At 40.5% G+C, this 24,907-nt stretch overlaps 1 protein-coding gene across 1 annotated transcript in view; it reads left to right on the top strand.

Moving 5' to 3' along the window:
- The window catches only part of LOC5573643 (neural cell adhesion molecule 1-B), a 1,425,452-nt gene that overhangs the window by 1,331,821 nt on the left and 68,724 nt on the right, over positions 1-24,907 (top strand). The window contains 2 exon segments of the mRNA XM_021845179.1: positions 23,508-23,638; positions 24,602-24,761. Of these exon segments, the coding sequence (XP_021700871.1) occupies positions 23,508-23,638; positions 24,602-24,761 (291 nt within the window).

Genomic DNA, 24,907 nt, shown 5'->3' with positions numbered 1-24,907 from the left:
CGGAGGGGACCCATCTCCAGTCTCGAACTTCGGTTGTCGTAAGGATTTCACCAATTCGGACGGCAACGAACTTGTTGTATCGACGATGTTCTGATCTGATCCAAGCCAAGACGGTACTTGAATCACTCCAGAGAAAATGACGGTGGATAGCATAAGTGTGGAATCCTTGAATAGCTTCCAACATCCGGACACCTAGGATCGCTGCCTTTAGTTCTAGCCGAGGAATTGATAGAACTTTCAAGGGTGCTACCTTCGTTTTTGCGCATATGAGTGCCATTTGGATTCCATTCTCAGTTTCCAATCGGTAGTATGCCACGCAGGCATAGGCAGTGTCACTTGCATCGACGAGGATATGGACTTCTAAGCGGTCGAGGTTTTTGGGAAATGGAGAACTGAAATAACAGCGCGGTATCCGCATGGTGTCTAGTTGTGAAAAGTATGCAGTCCATTGTTGCCATCGTAGGAAAAGTTGATCGTTAATCTTTTCATCCCAGCCGATGCCCGAAGCCCAAACATCCTGCATCAATATCTTGCCATGGACTAAGAAAAACGAGACAAACCCTAACGGATCAAAAAGGCTCATGATTACCTTCAGAACTTCTCGTTTTGTCGGTACGTGAGTTTCTACGAGGATTGATCGAAGATCGTCACGCATTGCAAAGGTGTACGTAAAAACGTCGTCCACTGGAATCCATTTCATCCCGAGAACAGATTCGGTAGTCTCCCCACGGACAAGAGCGAATTCTTTTGACGAATCTGGTTCGATCTCCCCAGTTCGTTTCAAGACTTCGCCTTCGTTGGATAAAAAGTTGCGTATTTCGAATCCACCCTTTGAATGGACAAACTTCACGTCGTTCACTACCTGCACAGCTTCCTCGATGGTCCTAAAGCTATCCAGGTAGTCATCCACGTAGTGATGCTCCTTAATAGCCACCGCAGCACGAGGGTAATGTAGCGCGTACTGTTCGGCGTTCAAGTTCTTGACGAACTGCGCAGAGGACGGAGAGCACGTGGAACCAAACATCGTCACATCGATCGCGTAAACTTGAATAGGTTCCTCGGGATTATGACGGAACACGAACATCTGAGCGTTTCTGTCCTTTGCCTGCAGTTTGATTTGAAGAAACATCTCCCTGATATCTCCAGATACTGCAATGGGAAACAGACGGAAGCCACTGAGCACCCTTGGCAGAGGAGTAAGAAGGTCTGGCCCTTTCAACAAGTACGAGTTGAAAGAAACTTCCCCAGTCTTTGCAGCAGCGTCCCAAATTAATCGAATTTTTCCTGGCTTTTTGGGGTTGATGACGACTCCGAGGGGAAGAAACCATGTCTTTCGAGGATCGACAGTGGAGAATTCTGATTCGGTTAATTTGTGAATATATCCCTTCCGTTCGAAGTCAAGGATCTGTTCACTTACTCGCTGCGCTAACGCTCGATTCCCTACCAATTTTTTTTCCAACGATTTCATTCGTCGCATAGCCATCGGATAGGTGTTTGGAAATTGTGGGTCATCGACTTTCCACAGAAGACCTGTTTCGAAACCATTAGTAGTGCGTCGTGTCGTCGCTTCTAGTATCTGTCGCGCTCTGTTGTCTTCATCTGACTCGAGCTTCACGTTTGGAGCGGCGACTCCATTGTTTTCTAACGTGAAGAAATCCCTCAGTTGTTCGTTCATTAGGTCATCTGGACTTGCCACTGCTGCGGTATGGAAGTTTACAATCGCCCTTGGAGCACTTTCCCTTGAAGCACGGCCATAAATACTCCACCCTAATCGGCATTTTGCAGCTATAGGATCGGATGATCCTCCCTCTCGTAGCTTCAGCGGTACCCCGAGCCGAAGATTATCTAGGCCGATTAGTAGCTTCGGCTGCACCAGGTCATAATCCGCTATCGGAAGTCCTTTGAGATGCGGGAAACACGCGGTCATTTCCGTGTAGTTCAACTTCTGTGCTGGAAGATGCAAACGGCTGACTGTACGCGCATAACGAAGTTCGTAGCGGTTCCCATTGTTTTTTCCCGCTATTTCTAAACTGACCTCCTCTGATCTCAGCTCGTTACGCTTCACGTTCCCTGTCCATTGTAGTGTAAGTGGTTTTCGAGGACCAGTTATGCCAAGTTCCTTGGCTATCTTCTCCTCTAGCATCGTTATCTGTGATCCCTCATCGATAAATGCGAAAACCATTACATTTTTACCGTTTGCATAGAGCATGACTGGCAATATTCTGAACAACGTTTCGCCGTCGCCCGCTGGAAGTTTATTTGCTGAAACATTCACAGAGTGGCTTGTTGATGAAGGTACGGAAGGTGAATGGAGGAGAGTATGATGTTTCAATCGACATCCTTCAACACTGCACCCCTTCCACGATTTGCATGGCCATTTGCCATGGTTGTTCAAGCACGTTCGACAGAGATCCCTATCTTGCACTTGTTTCCAACGCTCATCTAGACATAGTTGCATGAACTTCGAGCAATCGGCAACTCGATGACCTTCACGATCACAGTACCGACACATTTTCGATGGTTTCTTCGCACTTTCTGTTTCGTGTATGGGGTACGGATTACCGTCGGCCGAGTGTGCTTGTATCCTCGCCTTCTCTCTTGGTCGTTGTTGCTTATCGAATTCCCTCACTTTCGTGAGTCCCGGAAGCTCGAAACTTACTTCGCTGGCTGCTAATACTAGTTTGGACATGAACTCTCCGAATGTCAGGACGGTGGCCCGTGGCTGTAAATTTTTGTAACTGGCCCAATCCATCCTCATGGGCCCTGGCAGTTTCTCGACCAATTCTTGCATAAGCATAGGATTGGACAAATGTTCCTCTTGTTCCGCTGCTTGGAGATGATCGACGAAGTTTTGAACCGCTAATCCGAATTCCAGGATCGATTCTGGACGATCGTGTTTGGGCCCTGGAGTTCTTCGAATTTTATCATGCAACGATCGGATCAGCAACTCGGGGCGACCGTAAAGTGTGCGTAGAGTGCTGATCACATGCGGAACATTGGCAGGAAGTAAAAGTCTACTACGTACTGCCTCTCTTGCGTGTCCAGTTAAACATCTTTGGAGACGAACAAGGTTCTCAGCGTTCGAGTATCCACATGTAATCGTGGCCTGTTCAAAACTGCTAATAAACATCGGCCAGTCGGTCGGATCACCACTGAAGTGAGGTAGATCTTTACCGACGACCTGCCTTGCTGCGATTTGTTGTGAACTAAGCATCCCTGGTAGCCCGTTCTGTAGATAGTTATTTCCAGCTACATTGGTGAACATAGGAACTCGATCGGGAAACTCCAACGGATGATGACACTCCTCAGTTGGTCCGCGGTACACGTTAGGCGATGTTGTTGACCTCTGCGTTGCCGTTTGGGGATTAGCCACATAGCGAATAGGAGTGCTCCATGACGCTCCTTGCTGATAATTCGTCGGAAGCGCCGAACATCCTGCCTCTTTATATGGCGTACAAGCCTGATGGGTCACCGGGGGACACGATAATGCTGCAACGGGTTGTGACTGTGACGGCCTCGAACAAGCCACAAAACGTTGAAACGGCTCACGGACTGTGGTTGATTGTACACCCCTGATCGTTTTGGTAACTCGAGGAATGGGATCCGCAACAGTCAAACCGAGAGTAAAACTTTGAGGGTTTGTTGCTTGACGTTTCGAATGGAGTGCACCGGTTTCTGACTTGGATGGTCTGTTGATTGGCACCTCGATGGTCATTGACGGAACCGTTTCAGGGGCCGGAGAAATCAGTTCAGTTCGGTGGTCTATCTCGAGTGCTTTCTCACCGGTTGTCCCCTTAGGTAAATGTTTCGTCAGCCAGCTCGATACCTTCTCTCGAGAGCTAGTGACGGATTCTACAATGCTGCCTCGTTCGGAAATCTGCAGCAGGATTTCGTTCTTCTTTTCCAGCGATTCTCTGCGGATCATATGTTGTTTCATCAAACGTGCCTTGTCCGCTTGTAGTTTTCGTTGACGTAGTATCGATTCTTCTTCCATTAGTTTTTTCTGCTCCTCCATCTGCTTCTTCTTTTGTTCCAACTGCCGTTGAGCCTCTACGTGTTCAAGTTCCTTGAGGATTTCTTCTTCTTCAAGCTCCCTTTGCTTTAATCTCTCTTCCTCCTCGATCAGTTGCAGACGTGCCTTCACGATTGACGAACGACTGCTTGAGCCTATCGACGAAACTTTACTTTCTACATTGGAAGTTGGCTTACCCTGCGATGCCTTAGCGGATGGTACACGTTTTGCATGGGAACGTAGTCGGGTAGAAATAGTTGAACCTCGATCCTTGTCTTGGCACTGCTTGCAGACAAACGGCCGCCTCGGTGTCGTCTCGCTCACACCGGCGCAAATGTAATGCTCCCACAACCGACACTGGTCGCAAATTAGCATATGCGCTTCCGAAGTGTCTCGCCGATTGCAAGATTTACATGAATATTCTAATTGCCCGTGATGTCCTTCCATCCTGTCTACCCACGTACAAATAATCTTTTAGGATGTTGTGAGGGGGGAAGGTTCCAAATTCTTTTAAGCAGACCCGATCTTGAGTTGGTAAGCTAAAAGCTAAAGAGATTTTTATTGGCTTCATAAAAGTTGTGGGAAGCTATTTCCTACTTACATTATTTGGTGAACTCTTCTAGGAGGTCGGGTCGTATCACCTTAACGGATCTGATAACGTATTTTATCCCGTCTAAAGTTATACGCTGGGTAAGTTGGTATCAAATTCGAATTCATGTAAATACTTACAATAATCATATAAATTCTAGTCGGAGTTCAATCGTTACATCAATCTGATGGTACTAAGCTTATTAAGAACCTAGAACATATTCTTTAGGTTATAAATCTATCAATATATGAATTCTACTAGATTGTTACCTTCGCACTTATATGAGGTAGCAAATCAATGTGTTCTTAACCACTAGTACTGTAGGCACTATTTAATATTAAGTAGATAATAAGGTAAATGAAAAATTCACGAAAAATTTTAAGTTTAGGAAAAAGCATATAGCACGTAGTTCAACTCTCTGATACTAAAAATTTGGATTGTTTTTATGTCGTTTGTCTTCCATTCAGTTCATCTTCCCTTATCTCTTCATGCCGGTCACTCGATCCATGTGTTGGTTATAGATCAACCGGCCACTGTGGAGACCACAGCGTTCGTCGGCCACAGTTGAGCTGTAGCAGGGGGGTAACGTGACAATTTCGGACAACAAATTTATTCTAATGTTGCTTTCTAAGTTTTTCCCAGGAAATTTTTAAAATTTCTATCGGAAATGTCTACGGAATATTCACTTGAATTCTTCCAAACAATTTGCTGGAAGAGCGGGGATGAACCTGTCTTGGGCTGAACTTCCCCATAATAAGGATTCAATAATAATATAGTTAGCCAGGAGTCTCTACTTTTCTTGAGTCAAGAATCTTGACACATCGATTTCAAAATCACACTATTCTTGTCTTTAAAATAACAAATATTTGTTTCTTGTTGTTTTAGTTTAAAAAGCTAACCCAGCCTTAAATTTCATTATCATCAGATCACGAAAAAAAGTGACTTTAGTGACCATTTTCCTGAAAAAAGTGACTTTAGTGACTTTTTGTTGGAAATAGTGACTTTTTAGTGACCAGGTCGAAAAAAGTGACCAAGTCACTAAAAAGTGACTTGCTACCAGCCCTGGTATAAGGAGAGCTCCAACATATCGAGACAGCCAACAGCGAGCTAGCTGATCCATAGATTGCATCCTATCCCTAGACTGGCCCACAGGCGGGCTAATAACGTTCTACAAAGGGGGTACGTGAATGAGTAAGCACATGCATGTTAGGGTGTTCCAGAAAAAAAAAACATTTTTCATCCTCAGAATGAGATATATACCGTAATCCGGGGGCAAATTGATGAATTGAAACTGGGGTGAATTTGATCGGGTCGGTACCAAGTAGCATTTCCTTTCAAGGATGCTTAATACTTCGTTGCCATCACAGATATTCCATGTTTTCTAATTTATAGATGTCTTATGATGATTTTAAAATATTTCATTTTTATTAAAGTCAGTTTTGCATAGAAATATTCACAGTTTTTGAAGGTGTTAGCAATACTGTTGGAAATGTCGATACTGAACAATCCGCTGGTGCTAAGCCTGCATGTTACTTTTGAGTGTTAAAAATGTTTTGTTAGCTTCAGTGTTAACTGCTGAACTCATATTTGAAATCGTACAGCATTACAAGAATAGTTGTTGTATGTATGTATGTATGTAGGTAGCCACCATCCTAGCTTGAGTCTTGCTCTGCATGCGGTTCCACTTTTCAGTAAAGTCAATTTTCATTATCAAACTGAATTCAACATACTATTGTATGAAGGGCCAAAATGGGGTGTGGCGGGCCCGTAAGCAGAGACACTTACGCGAAACCCGCGGGAAATAGAGAATCTCCTTCCAATAATATGATCCAACGGAAAGTATAATGAAATTTGCAATACCTGTCAAGTTATCCACGGGATGGTTTGTTGTAAGAAGGGCGCGTCAAATCCATTACAACTGTTGGGATAGAAGAACCCATCTACAAGGATGTTACGGTTACTTCAACCCTTGACTCCGGCTGGCACTCCACTCCATTGTCCAGTTGTAACTTCAATGATGCCCTGATGCACCCTCCCAATATCTTCCATGTTATATGATTCAATGAAATAATTGTTATGTAATCATATTATATACAATAATTTAAAATATATAAAAAAATAATAAAAGACATCATGAAAAAACTCGGTGATTTGATCTAGAATCGTTGAATGAAAGATGATTAATATTAAATACATTAGAACATACTGTTCCAACAAGCCTGAAAAAAAAATGCAATGATGATGTTTATACTCAATATTTACGACGGCTTCCGGCTGATGTATCCAGGAAAAAAATAAATAATTTAAAAGTATCGCTTGCAGGTCCTTTTCGATGATTATAGGAAATGGTGCAGAAAATCTGTAATCAATTTTTGAGTTAATGTTTTAAATTAGCAACTCTGCCAATGACTTCGATTTGAAGTCCTGGAATGAAACGTCTTTGATGAATATTATATCTGTATGAATACTGGAAACACAGTACTAAACCGATTTTAGCAACAACTTTTTGCGAAGATGTTTTGTTGACACCGTTCTAAAATTGGATGCTCTCCACATCTTTTTTTGTTTAGCATGTTCAAGATACCGTGGAATACAGGAAAGAAAAAAAGATAAATTATAAACTACTCAAAGGGGAGTTGAAAAACGTTTTGAAAACAGGGCTGACAAAATGGAGACATCTATGTATTGATCTAATGATAAAATCAGCTCAAACCTGAAAAATATGAAATATGGTTATGTAGATACCACAATGGTTATGATGCTGTGCTTTTTTGTCCAAGTTTAAGCTCCATGTTATCCTTTATCCAGCAAGTTGTCCAGTGAAAAATTATTCCGAGATGATTTAGAAAAGTTGATAATCCACTGAACAGTTTGATTTAGAAATGAAGTATTTACTAAAGATCGAACTCGATAATGCAAGGGTTCCAATTACCGGGGCTCGATTCTTCGTTATTTGATTATTTGCAAAAATAGCTCCGCCATGATTATGATGATATAGATAGTAATGTGCGTATGTATGTATGTATGTAGATAGCCACCATCGAGGAGCGCGTCAAATCCATTGCAACTGTTGAAGATATGCACCCATCTACAAGGATTTTAACGCGCATTCCCCTAGACTCCGGCTGTCACTCCAACCCCATCGTCTAGCTGCAACTTCAATGATACCCTAATGCACCCTCTAAACACCCAGCATATAATGAATGAAATATTTATAATGAATTTTATACAAATGGAAATTTTACTTGAATACGATATAGAAGCAGATGTCCAAATTAATTTAATTCTTTGTGACATGATGAATTCTACCTCATAAAATAACCTCCAAAATGAGAACGATATAAGTTCTGTATGGTACGCAGACTCCATTATGCTCCTGGAAGTTAATAAGATTAATGCTGGGTAGTGGCTGAAGAGTGAATGAAATAAATTACTCTGTTACGCAGACTCCATGATGTTCCTGGAAGTAAAACCAATGTAATAGAATCCAATACCAAATTTAAATTATTAGTTTGCGTTCCTGAAATTCTGGATATAAGATTAAGATCCACTAACATACGACATTCAACTAGGAAATCCTGAAATGGGACACGAACACAAAATTTAAAATTCAACTATGTATCAGTCAAATGTATAGTTAGTTGATGTATCCTATAAAAGATATACAGTCAAGTTTATTGAAAAATTAAAGAATATTACATTGATCATTTGTTTGTTGCTATTTCTTTTGTTGGAATACTTTTTAATTGAAAGTTCTCTAATTAATACATGTTACAATTAATAACCCATAACTATCAATTCGTTTTTAAACACAGCTTCTGTTCTACGTACAATTAAAATGATCTATAATAGTGTGTGACCCGTAAAAGTTTGACCACTGTACTACAAACACGGTGCGCCGCAGAGACCAACTAAGACCGGAATACGTTCATTCATAAATACATGCAGGCACAGCAAGCCGTGCGCAAATATTTCGTTTCAAACGCAGCATATGCGGCACCAATACACTCCCGAGACGTAAGACACATAATGCTATACAAACATGCTCAAGCGAAACAATTAGTGTGAGTGGTAGTGAGAGAAATAGCTTCAGCTACGGTGTATTTGTACAACGCCAGACCCCATCACCCTTCTCGACTCATGCTTTATACATACACTAACTCCCACTCACGATCACTTTATCATCTCCCTCCCCCATATGCTTACTCTCAATATGAACTTAAAATCGCTACAGTGCAAGAAAAACAGCATGAAAAAAAAAACGAGCAACTGTGACCCAACGTGCAACTCATACGCACTCAGTATACGTGCCTACTGATATCCAACACTAACAAAAGTTGCATGCCTTCAATGGACTTATGCACCCGTGAACCAAACTCGCTCGGTCCAATAATTTTGACACTTGCGCGGGACCGAAACGCGTGGAAAGCATTCAGAAGTGTGCCTTTCCCAAGTGTCAAAACTCTCGGACCGAGCGAACTCGGTGGATAGGTCAATGTAATATACCCCCCTATACATTTACATCGTGTTTCCACCAGAAAATGATATTAATTATTTTGGAATCACATTTGCGTATCGGAACAAATTCACCGGATTTTCGTCGAATACTTTCGCAATGTGGAAAGCATTTCCATCATCGCCGTTTTTTTTTTCCTTGAAGAACCACCTGGCATGCCATATTCTTTTTTATTTCTGTGTCATACACACACTTATACGCCGCTTCACTTTCGGGTACTTTTCGATTCTTCGTTATTTCACTCACACCGCATAAAGAAGCAAAACAGTGAAAGCACGCGCGAGAAAATTAATTTTGAGAGTTTACTTTTGATCAACTACGTACATTTCAATAAAATAATCACTTTCAAACTTATCAACATACGACACACTATCTTTCTTTGTAAAATACACCAGATAGGATTTACTGCAACTGACAGAAAACGGACTTCGTCGGCACTCGCGGAGCTAAGACCCGAAACGTCCGCGACGTAGTTTAACTTCATTACGAGCATTACAAGAATAGTTGTTTGCTCATAAAACCGTTTATTGTTGAATAAAGTGCTTATTTCAAGGGAAATTGCATATATTTAGGCGTATTGTGCAGATTTACAAAGTTTAATTTTGCGATAAAGCTATGATATACACGAGTTGTAAGAGTTTTGACAATATTTTCAGATTCAGGAGACCCAAATTTAGTAGATAGGGAAATTTTACATACTAAAATATGCTTTATTATATAGTGATCAATTTCGCCCCAATGAGTCATTTTCAATTTTTGATATTGATTCATACTAATTTTATGAAATGTTAAATTTTATTTCATAAAAAATCGATTGCATAAACTGATAAAGATCAATGAAGTACTGATTTTACCGAAATTTTTTTGACAATTTTTGAAGTCCAAAGGAAATTATGGAAAAAAGTTGCAAAAAAGTGATCAATTTGCCCCCGGATTACGGTACCGTCGTCGGGGGTGACATTAGGCCAAAACATAATCTGAAATATTTTAGCCTGTACTGGGAATATTAATATAAAATTTAAGTTTAGTATATTTTGAAGTCATCTACAGCTACCATGAAAAAATTAGCTCGCTGGAGCTAGTAGTTAATTTTTAACAAATCATTGAAAAAAAACATGAAAATAGGGCCTTTTAAAATTGCCTTCTTGTTCTTCTTTTTGGCATTACGTCCCCACTTGGACAGAGCCTGCTTCTCAGCTGAGTGTTTTTATGAGCACTTGCACATTATTAACTGAGAGCTTTCTTTGCCAAACTTGCCATTTTCGCATTCGTATATCGTATGGCAGGTACGATGGTACTTTACACCCAGGTAAATCAAAGAAATGTCCATTACGAATCCTGGACCGATCCGGGAATCGATCCCAGACACCTTCAGCATGGTTTTGCTTTGTAACTGCGGACTCTAACCACTCGGCTAAGGAAGGCTATTACATTACTTACAAGGGAAGGTCACGATGGTGTTACACGGGGTTTTCAACCGGAGTATTTTTGTAAGATTCTACATGTCGAAATATGAAAAACCCCAAAGCCTTTCGGGTGATGGACCAGCGGTGTAGCCAGGAGGGGCTCAGAAAGGGTCGATTTTGTTCGAATATAATATTATTGAGTCAATTGAAAATTTGCCAAAAAGATTTATCTCAGTATTTATTACGATAGTAATGAACAGAATTGTCATTATTGTATGTTTGTAATGTATTTTTATGCCATTGGCGTATCTAACATGGAATATGGATACCAAAACAAATTTGGTTTTATTGAAATAGTATACCAACAAGGAACCCATCCTGATTGCGCCTATGGCATGGAAAAAATACATTATAAACAAACATCAATGTCAATTCTGTTCACTCTCATCACAATAATTACTAAAATAAATATTTTTGTCAAATTTCCAATTAGCTCAATAATATGATATACGTACAAAATTGCCCCTTTCAGAGCCCCTCCTGACTACACCACTGGTCCATCACCCGAAAGGCTTTGGGGTTTTTCATATTTCGACATGTAGAATCTTACAAAAATACTCCGGTTGAAAACCCCGTGTAACACCATCGTGACCTTCCCTTGTTAGAAAAAAAATGGATAGGGAAAGTGTACCAGTTATGGACATAGTGGTTCCCTATTTGGCCATATGCGAAATTCGGATAGCTTTCACATTTTTAATCTTTGTGAATGTTTCAACATCAAGATATATCCTCTATCTTACTGCTCAAACACAAAAAAACTTTTCAAAATGTTGATACATTCAAATTATCCCGTATGGCGAAATAGTGAACCACTATGGCCATAACTGGTACACCTACCCTATACATTTTGCCCCTTTTGAAACGATAGTCCAGATAAATTTTGGGAAAACTTTGCATGCTTAGTTTTTGGCTCACTTAGTCAAATTTACACATCGTCAAAATTTCATTAAAATATGAGAGGGCGCCAGCTCGGAATACGATTTGGCGCGAAATGGATCCATACTTACGCCGAGCCATACTCACGGAAGAACAGAACAAAAATATAAGGCTTTGAAAGCATTTACACAAAACGACAAACTATAGAAAAAATAATACCGAAAAAGACCATTTCCATAAATTGATCTGACGAATCCTTCAAATGATTTTTTAGAAAGTGTATTTGTTCTACAAAAATGCTATAAACCATATATTTCATCTTAAGGTTGAGCATTATGACTTTTCTTACAGTGATTTTTTTCTGTCACACCCTAATGCATATATGTTCGCAGTATATATTGTGCGAAGAAGCGATTGTTAGACTGTATTCATTCCCTTACAAGCATAGGCACCAGTATCAGCCAGTTCAGGACTCTATGTATGTAATATGCACTTTGGCACCGTATGCATACAAACGGGTTAGTTTTTCCTTCCTTCCGTCGTTGTCATCATCGTTGTCGGCATTGGTTCTCACAGTTGGATTGTCTGTTACTCAGTTTCGGTGAAGGCTATGTGCACTGCACAGTAATCCAGGACCAGAAAGGATGAACCAAACCGGGAAGACCGGGAGTTCTTCCTACATAGTATGATGATGGTACATACACCGAAACGCAATTATTTCGGTGCAGCTGCATTCCGTGCAGCAAAAGCACTAAGCCGTTGCCAGACAACGAATGGTACCGAGCGAATAAGAGAGGTCGAGATGCAAGATTATAAACATGTCAGTGCATCTTTTAATTCAGTTTTATTGTTTAAAGTTGAGAGTATTAAGTTTTACGAGCGTAATTGAAAGAAAGCATGTACCGTCTCCAGATGCTGAACTTGAGACGAGTCTTCTTCTCGCCGGACAGGATTGTTTCACTGGAAGTCGAAAAGTCAGAAGCTGCTGGAATTAATTGAAATGCTCTAAATAATTAAGCAGTGCAGAAAAGTTTGCTTTGAAGCGGCAAAATGATACGTAATCATTGCTTCTGGCGGCAAAATTGAGCTCATCGAGCATGCCAGTAAAAATTAGAAGACGAAGATTAAAGAATGTTTCGAGAATTTCTCGCGTCGAATTGGTTTGTTTGACTTTAGTTATTAGTGTTCAACTATAAAAGCTACGTAATTGTTAGGTTTTAAGAAGCGTTTCGAGATGGAGTTTCGTATAACTGCTGCGAAACCGATTTTGACAGTATTTCGGTATTCCATGTAGGGACGTTCCGATACTGCGAAGTATCGATATTTGATTCGATACGATTATCGAAACAAAGTATCGATACCACCGATATATTGATTCAAAATATCGATATATCGGAATATCAAATGATATATTTCAATGGAACAAAATTCCTATATCACTTAGTGACGTACCGTTTAGTTTCCTTAAATTCTACAAAAAAGTCTTTGAATACTCAAGCTTATTGCTGTTTTGACCGACATTTACATATATATGTTATGTTAACATACATTCTAGTACAATTCAAACAGAAATTGCTTTTGGTTTTCTCCAAATCTAGTTTATTTCTTGTATTTGAACAAGAAATAAATTATATTTGGAGAAAACCCTACATTTTTTTCACTTGTAGCATGTAGAGTAGGCCGTCCCTTATATTTTGAAAATGTGAAATGTGTGAACTTATACGTTATTGTAAAGTGCTCGTTTTGGTAAGAATAAATCAGGTAAAAAATCGAAGTCCGTACGTGGACGCTAACGGCAGTGAAGGTATCAGGTGTAGATGATCCCGTGCGCAATATCGAGCTCGCTGCTCTAGTGAAGGAAATAAACTTCTACCAACGCACGCAGGAGAATTTATTACTAGTGGCTTTTCGTACTCATATTGCGTGCACTAGAGCAGCGAGCTCGATTTAGCGGTGTCATCTACACCTGAAACTTTCCGGGCCGTTGAGGGACCACTTTGCGTCCACGTAGTCCGTATTTTTACTTGAGTTTCCTACCAATACTAGCACTTTACAATGACGAACTTATAGGTAACATTTCACATTTTTGAAAAATAAGGGACGGCCTAATGTAGAGGTCTTTGCAACTCTCGTCCACGTTTCCAGAGAATGTCAGATCGTTAAACAATTTTCATTTATCATTTCCTATGCGTCAGCTTCTGCAAGGATATGGCCAAGACAATTCTCAACTGCTGAAATGTGCATCAATTTCTTCTAAGAGGCAGATTTGTCTCGAATATTTGTCTATGGTAACTTACGAGAAGGAAGCAATCCTCATACAGCAGTCTAGGGCTGTACCACCTACAAATGCTTAATACTTATGCTAGTGCTAATGCTTAAACCCTACAATAGTCTTCTAAATAAAAATTTACGATATATCGGAAAGAAATATCGATATCACCGATATATTGTATAGAAAATATCGATACCAAAATATCGAATATCGAAAGCAAAATATCGATATTCCGATATATCGGAAGTATCGGAACGTCCCTAATTCCATGGGCACGGTAAATGGCTGGGCATGGCGTACCATTGGTACCTCGCATACCTACAGGAATAAAATAGACCCCATTGTGTGGTCCTTAGCCTCTTGTTCAGCAACTCCTATCCCTACCTCCTCGTGGTACTGGCCGGGGTACGAGTAACCTTGGGGAAGATCGGGTAACCAACCCCCGGTGGGAACTTTGGTCGCATGCTGACAGGGAAGGAGGGGTTTGCTTTTGCTCTTGCTTCTGCAAACCTTGAGCGTCTGTACTCCATGTTAGGAGCGGCTCACAACAGCGTCTGTTCCCCATGTCCGGGGCGGCTGATCATCGTCCGAGTGCCAGAGAAGGACTCTAAGCTAAACTGCGCACTATGGCCCTCCGAACATTTAGGGGGAATGGTCCTCCGGAAATCTAGGGGGTTGGCCATGCAAGCCAGCCGTAAAAATACACCATCACAGGAACGTCAACGAGAGAATACGGACCGGAACAAAGACCACAGCGACGAAAATGGACTAGCGATTGGAAACTCGGTACGTGGAACTGCAAATCTCTCAACTTCATCGGAAGCACACGCATACTCTCCGATGTACTGAAGATCCGCGGTTCCGACATCGTAGCGCTGCAGAAGGTGTGCTGGACAGGTTCGATGGTGCGAACGTTTAGAGGTAATGATACCATCTACCAGAGCTGCGACAACACACGTGAGCTGGGAACAGCTTTTATAGTGATGGGTGATATGCAAAGGCGCGTAATCGGATGGTGGCCGATCAACGAAAGAATGTGCAAGTTGAGGCTCAAAGGCCGGTTCTTCAACTTCAGCATCATAAACGTACATAGCCCTCACTCCGGAAGCACTGATGATGACAAGGACGCATTTTATGCGCAGCTCGAACGCTGCCCAAGCCACGACGTCAAGATCATCATAGGAGATTTGAACGCACAGGTTGGCCAGGAGGAGAAGTTCAGACCGACGATTGGAAAGTTCAGCGCCCACCGGCTGACGAACGAGAACGGCCTACGACTGATAGATTTTGCCGCCTCCAAGAACATGCCCAAACGCAGCATCTACTCCCAGCACAGACTCCCGTAACGATACACCTGGAGATCACTACTGCAGACGGAATCACAAATCGACCACGTTTTGATCGATGGACGGCACTTCTCCGATATTACCGACGTCAGAACCTATCGTGGCGCTAACATTGACTCTGATCACTATCTAGTGATGGTGAAACTCCGCCAAAAAATCATCCGTCATCAACAATGTACGGTATCGACGCCCGCCTCGATATAACCTAGCCCGACTGGCCCAATCGAACGTCGCCGCCGCATACGCGTAGCATCTCGAGGTAGCGTTGCCGGAAGAGGGCGAGTTTGACGAAGCCCCTCTTGAGGACTGCTGGAGCTACATAAAAGCAGCCATCAACAACGCAGCCGAGAGCATCATCGGGTACGTGGAAAGGAGGACATGTGACGATTGGTTCGACGAAGAATGCAGGCAGGTTTTGGAGAAGAAGGATGCAGCGTGGGCTGCAATGCTGCAGCAAGGAACGCGACAAAACGTGGAGCGATATAAAAGAAAACGAAAGCAGCAAACCCGCCTCTTCCGGGACAAAAAACGCCGCCTGGAAGAAGCGGAATGTGAAGAAATGGAACAGCTGCATCGTTCACAAGAAACGCGAAAGTTCTACGAGAAGCTTAACGCATCCCGAAAAGGCTTCGTGCCGTGAGCCGAAATGTGTAGGGATAAGGACGGAAGCATCTTGACGGACGGACGTGAGGTGATTGAAAGGTGGAAGCTACACTACGATGAACACCTGAATGGCACGGAGAACACGAGCGCCGAGGGTCACGACAGTGGAGGAAGTGACTACGTCAGCACGGTGGATGAAGGTAACCAACCAGCCCCTACATTGAGGGAAGTTAAGGATGCCATCAACCAGATCAAGAATAACAAGGCCGCTGGTAAGGATGGTATTGGAGCTGAACTCATCAAAAAGGTCCCGGAGAGGTTGGCCGCCTGTCTGCACCGGCTAATTGTCAGAATCTAGGAAACGGAACAGCTGCCGGAGGAGTGGAAGCAAGGGGTCATATGCCCCATCTACAAGAAGGGCGACAAACTGGAATGTGAAAACTATCGTGCGATCACTATCCTGAATGCCGCCTACAAAGTGCTATCCCAGATTATCTTCCGTCGTCTATCACCAATAACAAATGAGTTTGTGGGAAGTTATAAAGCTGGTTTCATCAACGGCCGCTCAACAACGGACCAAATCTTTACTGTACGGCAAATCCTCCCGAAATGCCGTGAATACCAAATCCCAACGCATCACTTGTTCATTGATTTCAAAGCGGCTTATGATAGCATCGACCTCGAAGAGCTATGTAAAATCATGAACGAATACAGCTTTCCCGGGAAGCTCACAAGACTTATAAGAGCAACGATGGACGGTGTGCAGAATAGCGTGAAGATTTCGGGCGAACATTCCAGCTCGTTCGAATCCCGCCGGGGACTTCGACAGGGTGATGGACCGAGTAATTTGGCGTAACATCGTTAACGAGGTTTTATCAAATTAATTGATGTAAAACCAACTAAATAAATAAATAACGGTATTCGGAAAAACGTTCTCTCTAGTAGGAATTTCAAGAGCACGAATCAGGAGAATTGGACAACCATTTAAGCTGAAAACATGATCGATTGATATCTCAATGGTGACTATTTATCGCTCAAATTTTCATGCCCGTAAAGGACTACCGGCCTTATGAGCGTTTTGTACATGGTACATTTGGTGCGGGTGTGAATCTTTTTTGACCGCAGCTTATTGTGGAGACCATAGTAGGCCCGACTCCCACTGATGATACACCTCCGTATTTCACGATTAACGTTATTATCAGCCGTTAGCAAGGATCGAAGGTAGACAAACTCGTCGACCACCTCGAACGTATCCCCGTCTATCGTAACACTGCCCTGTCGCGCTCAGGCCCAACAGCTAGCATGTACTTTGTCTTGGTCGCATTCACCACTAGTCCAACTTTTGCTGCCTCACGTTTCAGGCGGGTGTACAGGGCTGCCACCTTTTTTTGTTCGGCTGACCGTGGTTTGTTCGTACCCCGACTGTTAATCCCGGCTCTCCGCATAACACCTTCTAGCGCAATATTGAACAACAGGCACGAAAGTCCATCACCCTGTCGTAGTCCCCGGCGGGATCCGAAGGAACTGGAACGTTCGCCTGAAACCTCCACATAACTATGCACAGCTTCCATCGTCGCTCTTATCAGTCTCATGAGCTTCCCGGGAAAGCTGTTCTCGTCCATGATTTTCCATAGCTCAACGCGGTCGAAACTGTCGTATGCCGCCTTGAAATCGATGGGTAAGTGATGCGTTGAAACTTGGTATTCACGACATTTTTGGAGGATTTGCCGTACAGTAAAGATCGGTGCAAAATATGCATGTGCTGCACTCGAATTTTGCGTGCGTCTCCTGTTTTTGTTGAGTGACACAAAAGAAGGTGAGAGTATTGCCGCAACTGTGTGAGAGACGTAAGATAGCTCCAGCTCTACTCTTTAAAACTCTTGGAGTAAAGCACAATGTGCTTCGTTTGGTGCTTTTCATTGGAAACATAATTGCGAACGAATGTGACTGACGGCGGTGTCGAATCATTTTTTGCTTGCTCTACACTATAAATCATTTTAGGGTTTATTCACAAATTTCATAACGCCGAAAATGGCCATTTTTGACACTCACCCCCTTGTATGAAAATTTTTCAAATTTTGTATGAACATCTTAACACATCTTAAGCACACTCACCCCCCTTCAGCGTTATGAAATTTGTGAATGGCCCATTACGTAGAAAGCACGTGAATTTGAAACTAGGACGTATGACATTTCTTACATAGTTCGGAAATTATTTTGTAATCAGAGGCCGTTCATTAATTAAGTAAGGAGTTACGTGTGACTCCCGGTCAACACGAAAAGTATGGGGCTCTGCACAAAAATTCATTTCCTCTTGTTCACTCTTTCATAAAATTAGTAAACAACAAGGCCAGTGAACAACAAAATCCGATGCGAAATTAAAAAAGTGCAGAGCCCCATATCAAAGTCGTCGAAGTAGGATAAGTAATCCATTAGTTGTGGTAACGCCATTTTAACTGATTTTATTGCATTAACCACAGAATTGACACTGCGAAACCGACGTATTGGCTTGTTGATACACAAAATAGTTGAAAAACAGCGTGCAAATTACTTGAAAGTTGATGAAATATCACTATAATTGCTGAAAGTTTTCTTACTTGTACCAATAGTTGCGGTAGAGTGTTCTTATAGTGGAAGATCCCATAAGAAAACAACGGATACCGCAACTATAGAAACGCAAATTAAAAATATAAGGTACCCCGGGGCAAGTGAGAATACGGGGTAAGTGGGGCGTTTCGTCATAGCTCACTTAGGAAAAGTTTTTCATGGGGGTATTCCTCTAGAAAGTTGAAGATACAATGACAAGGAATGTATTTAGTACTAAACATATTGTTATTTTTATTACCATGTGGTTCATGTAGCAGTTGTCGTTTTGATAGCAGCGCCATTTTCAACTTGCATGATAAATTGTGACACCTTTCACGTCTTGCATTGACTCGCAAAAAATAAATGTGTTATTAATCGAATTTCCATCTGTAAGCTACAATTTTAAGTATTATTACAAGCTGTTAAAGATAAACCAGTATTTTGTTTTCATTTCATATGACATTTTTGATGGTCTATCTTACCCCAAAATATGTTTGTACCCGGGGTAAGTAGGACCTATCAAAACAAAAACCAGAATCAAAACTTTTCGTATACGTTTCATACATTTTCCTAGAGAGTAGCACTAAAACATTCAAACAAATGATTTTATCAAAAAAAAGATCAATCTCAAATTACATAATTGCATAGGAGGGAGAAAAAAAGTGTAATTATTCTTTTTTTATTATTTTTTTTTTGAAATACGAAAAATTGAAAAAAAAAACACAAAGTTGAAATTTGAAATGCATCATGAGAACGATTACTTTTCTATTTTATTTGAACTTTATTTGCTATTTCTACCAAATTAAGTAGTTATGGAAAACAATTTCACCCCATTAAGTGGTTTTCTGCCATGCATATAAATAATAACAAAACATATTTATAATTTCGTCAATTATTGATTGTTTGTGTGCTACATTTTAGTTAAAAACTTATAAATGATATATTTTGAACATGTTTATTTCCTTTTTACGCTTTTATTGAGGAATTTTCAGTTAATATTAAATGTGAACTGACATACTATTAAATAAGGGTTTTCTTCCTAAAATGTTACGTTTTTTATGGTTGATCCCTTATGTACATCAAATATGAACTTAAAATTAAAAATCTATGATTTATCAATCCTATTATTGTAATGGTTGATTTACTGATGTGTAGTGACGCATGAAACTGAATGTGTCCCACTTGCCCCGTTTAGCGAGGTAACTGCGTCCAATGGCTCATTCTAAAATTTTTTTCCAAGGTTTTCACAATTTCTAAATTATTCGATAAGTTTCATGCACATAGCAGCAAATATGTTGCCAAAATGTGATTGTGTTGTTGGATTTGAAAAATATTGACATTTGAAAATTGTATTCAAAAATTTGTTTGAACTTTCGTTTTTTTCGTTCCCACTTGCCCCGCGGTACCTTACCGCAACAAAAGGAACAGTGTATGTACTATTTTTCACTGACATGCCGTTAACTACTGCGATGAAATCATTTTTCTCATTAAATCAATGGTCGTTCCTTCCAGTTACAACATTAATTGTGCTTCTTGAATTTAAGCGGTTAAATGAAGATCAATCGTGCTTAGTACCTCCACTATTGGTACATCTACCCCGTGTGTGAGGCGAAATCATGTATGATTTATGAAGGAAACAAACGTTTGTGTGGTTCGTTTGAGAGTGGCGTCCATCCGTACTCCGTCAACAAAGCAAAGTGATGTTATTTGAGAGAGCCTTGACTAATGCTCAGAGAGATTCTCAGCAACGGCACATGGGAGTTTTAGCGTTTTAGCACACAAAAAAGAATGGGTGCAACACAATTCACATTGCACTAGCACGTCTCTTTCAAATTGGACGTGCTGTCTCCCGGCGGTGCGTGCTGCACCAAAAGAGTTTTGAGTTGCACCCTATCCCTGCTTCCAACACACTTCCTGCAACACTACGATGACGATTCCTCGGCCCTTCAGCACATCGGCGAGTATGCGTGTGCTCCTGATAAAGTTGAGAAATTTACAGTTACACGTACCGAGCTTCCAATCGCTAGTCCCTTTTTGTCACTGTGGTCTTCGCCGATTTTCCCGATTGATATCCTCTCGTATTCGTTGCTTGATTTTTTACGGCTGGCTTGCAGAGCCTGACACAAACCCCCTAGATTTCCGGACGACCATTCCCCCTGAATGCTCGGAGGGCCATAGTGCACAGTTTAGCTAAGAGTCTTTCTCTGGCACTCGGACAACGATAAGCCGCCCTGAAATGGGGAACGGACGTTGTTGTGTGCCGCTCCTAACATTGAGTACAGACGCTCCAGGTTTGCAGAAACAAATTCCCTGTCAGAATACGACCAAAGTTCCCACCGGGGTTGGATACTCGATTTTCCCTGAAGTTGCTCGTACCCCGGCCAGTACTGAGGTAGGGATAGGCGTTGCTGGGAAGGATGCTATGGATCGCACAGAGTGGTAAATTTTATTCCTTCAGGTACGCGAGATACCAATGACATTCCTATCTCAAAAGGGTGAGAATATGGAAATCTAAAAGTACTCGATGAAGCACCAAAAAGTATTACTGAGTAAAAAACTTACACTTAAAAAGGAATCAATTAGGTTTGAGAAAAGTTATGATTGATCATTACTTATTGACGACAAACTTGCATTGCATGAAACACGATAAGAGTTAAAGCTTATACGATGTTTATATAAGGGCGTAACTAGGCCTATCGCAAAAATGCTTTAAAACTAAGAATCTTTTGCTTAAATGCTTAAATAAAATTTTTGTCCAATAGTTGGGTTAAACTTCGAATTTGAAATGCAAAAGTTTTTGGCTATTTCAAAGAAAAACTGGATTATTTACAGAAATGCGCGTAATATTTTAAAGTTTGTCTAAATACTCTTCATTGCACGTTAAACGTTATCTTAAGTTCAAGGTTTACCTTAGTATTGCAAAGAATGCATTTTTTATAGCACTATTGTCAATATTATGGGCCTATGTGTATTTCTAAACAAACATCACTCCATATCTGTTATTAGGTATATATGCCACAAAAATATAATAATTGTGTGTTTCAGTGAGTATACTTATACCGCAAACAACTTTCCAACTTCATTCCGGATATTGAAAGTTCGTTGATGTACTTATTATGGCTTTCCTCAAAAAAATTATGCCAAGAATTGTCATATTATTTTCTGCACTTACCTCTGAATAACCTGGAATAAACTATAGCAAATTTTTGAAGGATTCTTCAAAGCCATTGAGGCAATTGAGAGAAATATCTGTAATACCAGAAGAAAATTCTCCAGTAAGTCAGATACATTTTGAAATATTTTCTTGGAGGAATTTGGGATTACATTCTCTGCAGATCTTTAATTTGTGGATCATGAACGATTCATGGAATTCCTGAAAAAAATCTTTACAAATTTTAATCATAAAACATTAGAAAAACTTCTGAAAAAATATTACAAAGATCCTGGCAAAAATTTCTTCACCAATCGCTTGAGAAAATTGTTGAAAATATCTGGAGTACATCAACTATAGGAACACCCACAACTAAGGGAACACTTACCCTACATGTTCTACAGAAATTTCAGAATGACATATAAAGAAAATGGTACATGGAAATTTAATTCGATTTCATTATAGCAGTGTTGCCAATTTTGATGATTTTTATTGTGCTTTGAGAAGTCTTCTGAAGATAACGTACTTGTTTCTATATTGTGCTTTAAATATAACGTGGGGACTGAGTACTTTGAACCTACGACATCTATACGTTTCAGTTCCTTTTAAATTTGAAATACGTTTCTTTAAAAAAAAATCGGAGATATTTGTTTTTATGATGTCTGGAAAATTGTAGCTCCAAAAATAACTTGAGTCAGATTTTTCTACGTCACTCACAATGTTCAATCTATAATTCATGAAGAGCTCATTATTAGGAAAGGCAACATAATTTTATCTAGCAAAAATATTTTCTACAACTTGAAAGTTATAAAAGTCATTTTCGTTTGCCGAAAATTATAATAAGCGTTGTTGTGAATAAGTAGTCTGCTCATCGTTTTGAAAAACTTAATTTGCTCTATACGAAATAACAACAATTCCCCTTTCTGCTATAATTGCCAACTGAAGTTTTTCTAAAATTTGTTCTCCGAAGAGCAATTGCTGACCCTTTTGGCTTTTCTCGTTTTTGGCAAGCGAAAAACTTTCGCTAGGTCTTTTTTCCTCTATAGTGCTCTACGTTGCAGCTCTCACTGGGTTCTTAACGGGATTAGCTTCCATGATTTATACTTTTGTTGGATTACCACGCTTGAGCATTTGCGTCCATTTCCATCCTGTTACCACTCGTTCCAACTTGGACCTCGATTTCATAATTCCCAAAGGACATCTGATCCAAATGCCACGTTCGCTTGGCAAAACTGTTCCTCCACCATCAATAGAAGATGCTTTCTTTTTTATAGGGGAGAGTGTTTGAAAACAAATCAACGAGTCGAAATTACCCAAAGTATAAAATGATGAATTTTAATGAGGTAATATGACATAATACATTTTAAAGGAAGAAATTGCCCAAATTAATTTAACTATTCAAGTAAATCTCGAAAAGGTATTGAAACAGCCTTATCTACGAATGGTAAACGAATTTACATTATCGATGCATCCTATTTAGCAAACGAATTTCTACACATTCTACTCTGAACCTAGTCAGATTTTCAACTTTTGAAACCTAACCGCTACTTTCACCGCTCCGTTGTATGGAGAGACAAAGCGACGTAAGCACGAATCAGAACAAAAGACTACTTGAATCAATTTTACACTGGTACAAAAACGACGTAAGTAATATTGCCATCAATTTCTTGTGAAAATTTCCGAAAACGAGATAAATGCATGCAACATTTGAGAGCCTACACGGTGAAAAAACATTAGTAGGGCATTTATTTTAAAACAATTTGAGAAACAAGGTTGCTCGATTATTTTTTGGAAAACCGTGTGAAAGTTACTTTCGTCGTTTTGGAAAAGTAATTGCGTTGGTACAATACAACGCTTTTCTGTGAATTTCAGGTCATGTTTAGAGCTTTGTCATCGGTGCATAAATAACATCGGTAATGCCGATATCTCAAATTGTACGTATTGAAACAAAATACGCAAGAATTACAGAAAACAATGTATGTGATTTATAGCATGTTTGAACAAATTCATTAAAATAAGCTTGAAAAAGCTTAATAGGTCCATATTGCAGCATCCTCCCCTACATTTTCTTCTGCTCCGTTTCTTTGCAGATCCACCAATCGTCTCGCTGCGTCTCGGTTCGACACTCTCGGCAGACGACATCAAGGATGGAGACGATGTTTACTTCGAGTGTCAGGTCACGGCGAACCCCCCATGGAGGAAATTACACTGGCTGCACGACGTAAGTGTTATTTACGATTGGTCAGCAACATAGTACAGAGTCAGCAGTAGCATTGCAATGTGAATTTGATAGTGCCCCAAAATCCAAAGAAAACCCGAATGATTCTTAGGCCATCTTGCTATTGTCATTTTCGCACTCTTCTCGCTTTCTTTGCACGGAATACAAAAACTATTCGATCAATGGAGAAAGTCCATCCGGATGTCAAGAGGCCGGATAACGATATAATGTAACACTGTTTTAAATTAGATTGTTTACAGAACAGTAGAAAATGTTTTGCTAAGATATCCTCCATGAATATTATTGGTAGTGTTAAATAATTGTCTAAGGATGATAATTACATTATTTTTGTTATGACTATAGCGGTCATGGAACTCAAAGGTAAAGGGAGTCTATAGAAGATTTTTGCAAATGATTGAAATGAATAGGTGGATAGGCGTCCCAAGGGAGCGACAAGATTGAAAATTAATTGGGTGGCGTAAATTGAGCAAGCCATTTTAAAGTTAGTAAGCATCGAAGCGTTCTGTATTCTACCTAGCTTCTCTACTGGAGAAGGGTTGGCTCAAAGCTTTGAGCTTTGCTACCAACATAACCTGTGCATTTGCAAAAATCTTCAATAGACTCCCTTTACATTAGAGTCGCATGACCGCTATAGCCATAACAAAGATAATATAAAAATAATCACAGCCGATACCTACTCCTATGGATGATAAATACGTAAGCATATTTTTCAAGATTTTTGGAACGTTCTATCACATTGTAAGACAGAGTACCTAAGATTGTTTTTTATAACCTCTACCAATAATTAAAATTTAACTTACACAGAAAAAAAAATCCCACTAAACTAAATATAACAAGTTCAAACGAGCGATGTCTCTTCCATTCTATCATGTCGTAATATTTTACAACAAATAATTCTATCCTTTTTGTCTTTCGGTCACATTCACGTTACACATCCACATCCAGGGTCTGATGATCACTCACAATGCATCCGCACGGGTGATTCGCTCGAACCAGAGTCTCGTCCTGCAGAAGGTGAACCGTAACTCATCCGGAAATTACTCGTGCAGCGCAATCAACGCCGAGGGAGAAACGGTCAGCAATCAACTCCTGCTTCGAGTGAAGTGTAAGTGTACTCAGCTCCAATAGGTGATGCTGGGGTGATGAACGGATGCGGTTTTAAGTGGTGAACACTAGTGTGGGACAAAATATAGATTATTGCTCCAGTTCACTTTTTGGATTGCATTTAGGTCCCATAACATCAGTGCAAAA

The sequence above is a fragment of the Aedes aegypti genome, chromosome 2 (genome assembly GCF_002204515.2).
Source record: "Aedes aegypti strain LVP_AGWG chromosome 2, AaegL5.0 Primary Assembly, whole genome shotgun sequence".
NCBI lineage: Eukaryota > Metazoa > Arthropoda > Insecta > Diptera > Culicidae > Aedes > Aedes aegypti.
Note: the sequence above shows the minus strand (reverse complement) of the source record. Positions and strands in the feature narration are given on the sequence as shown.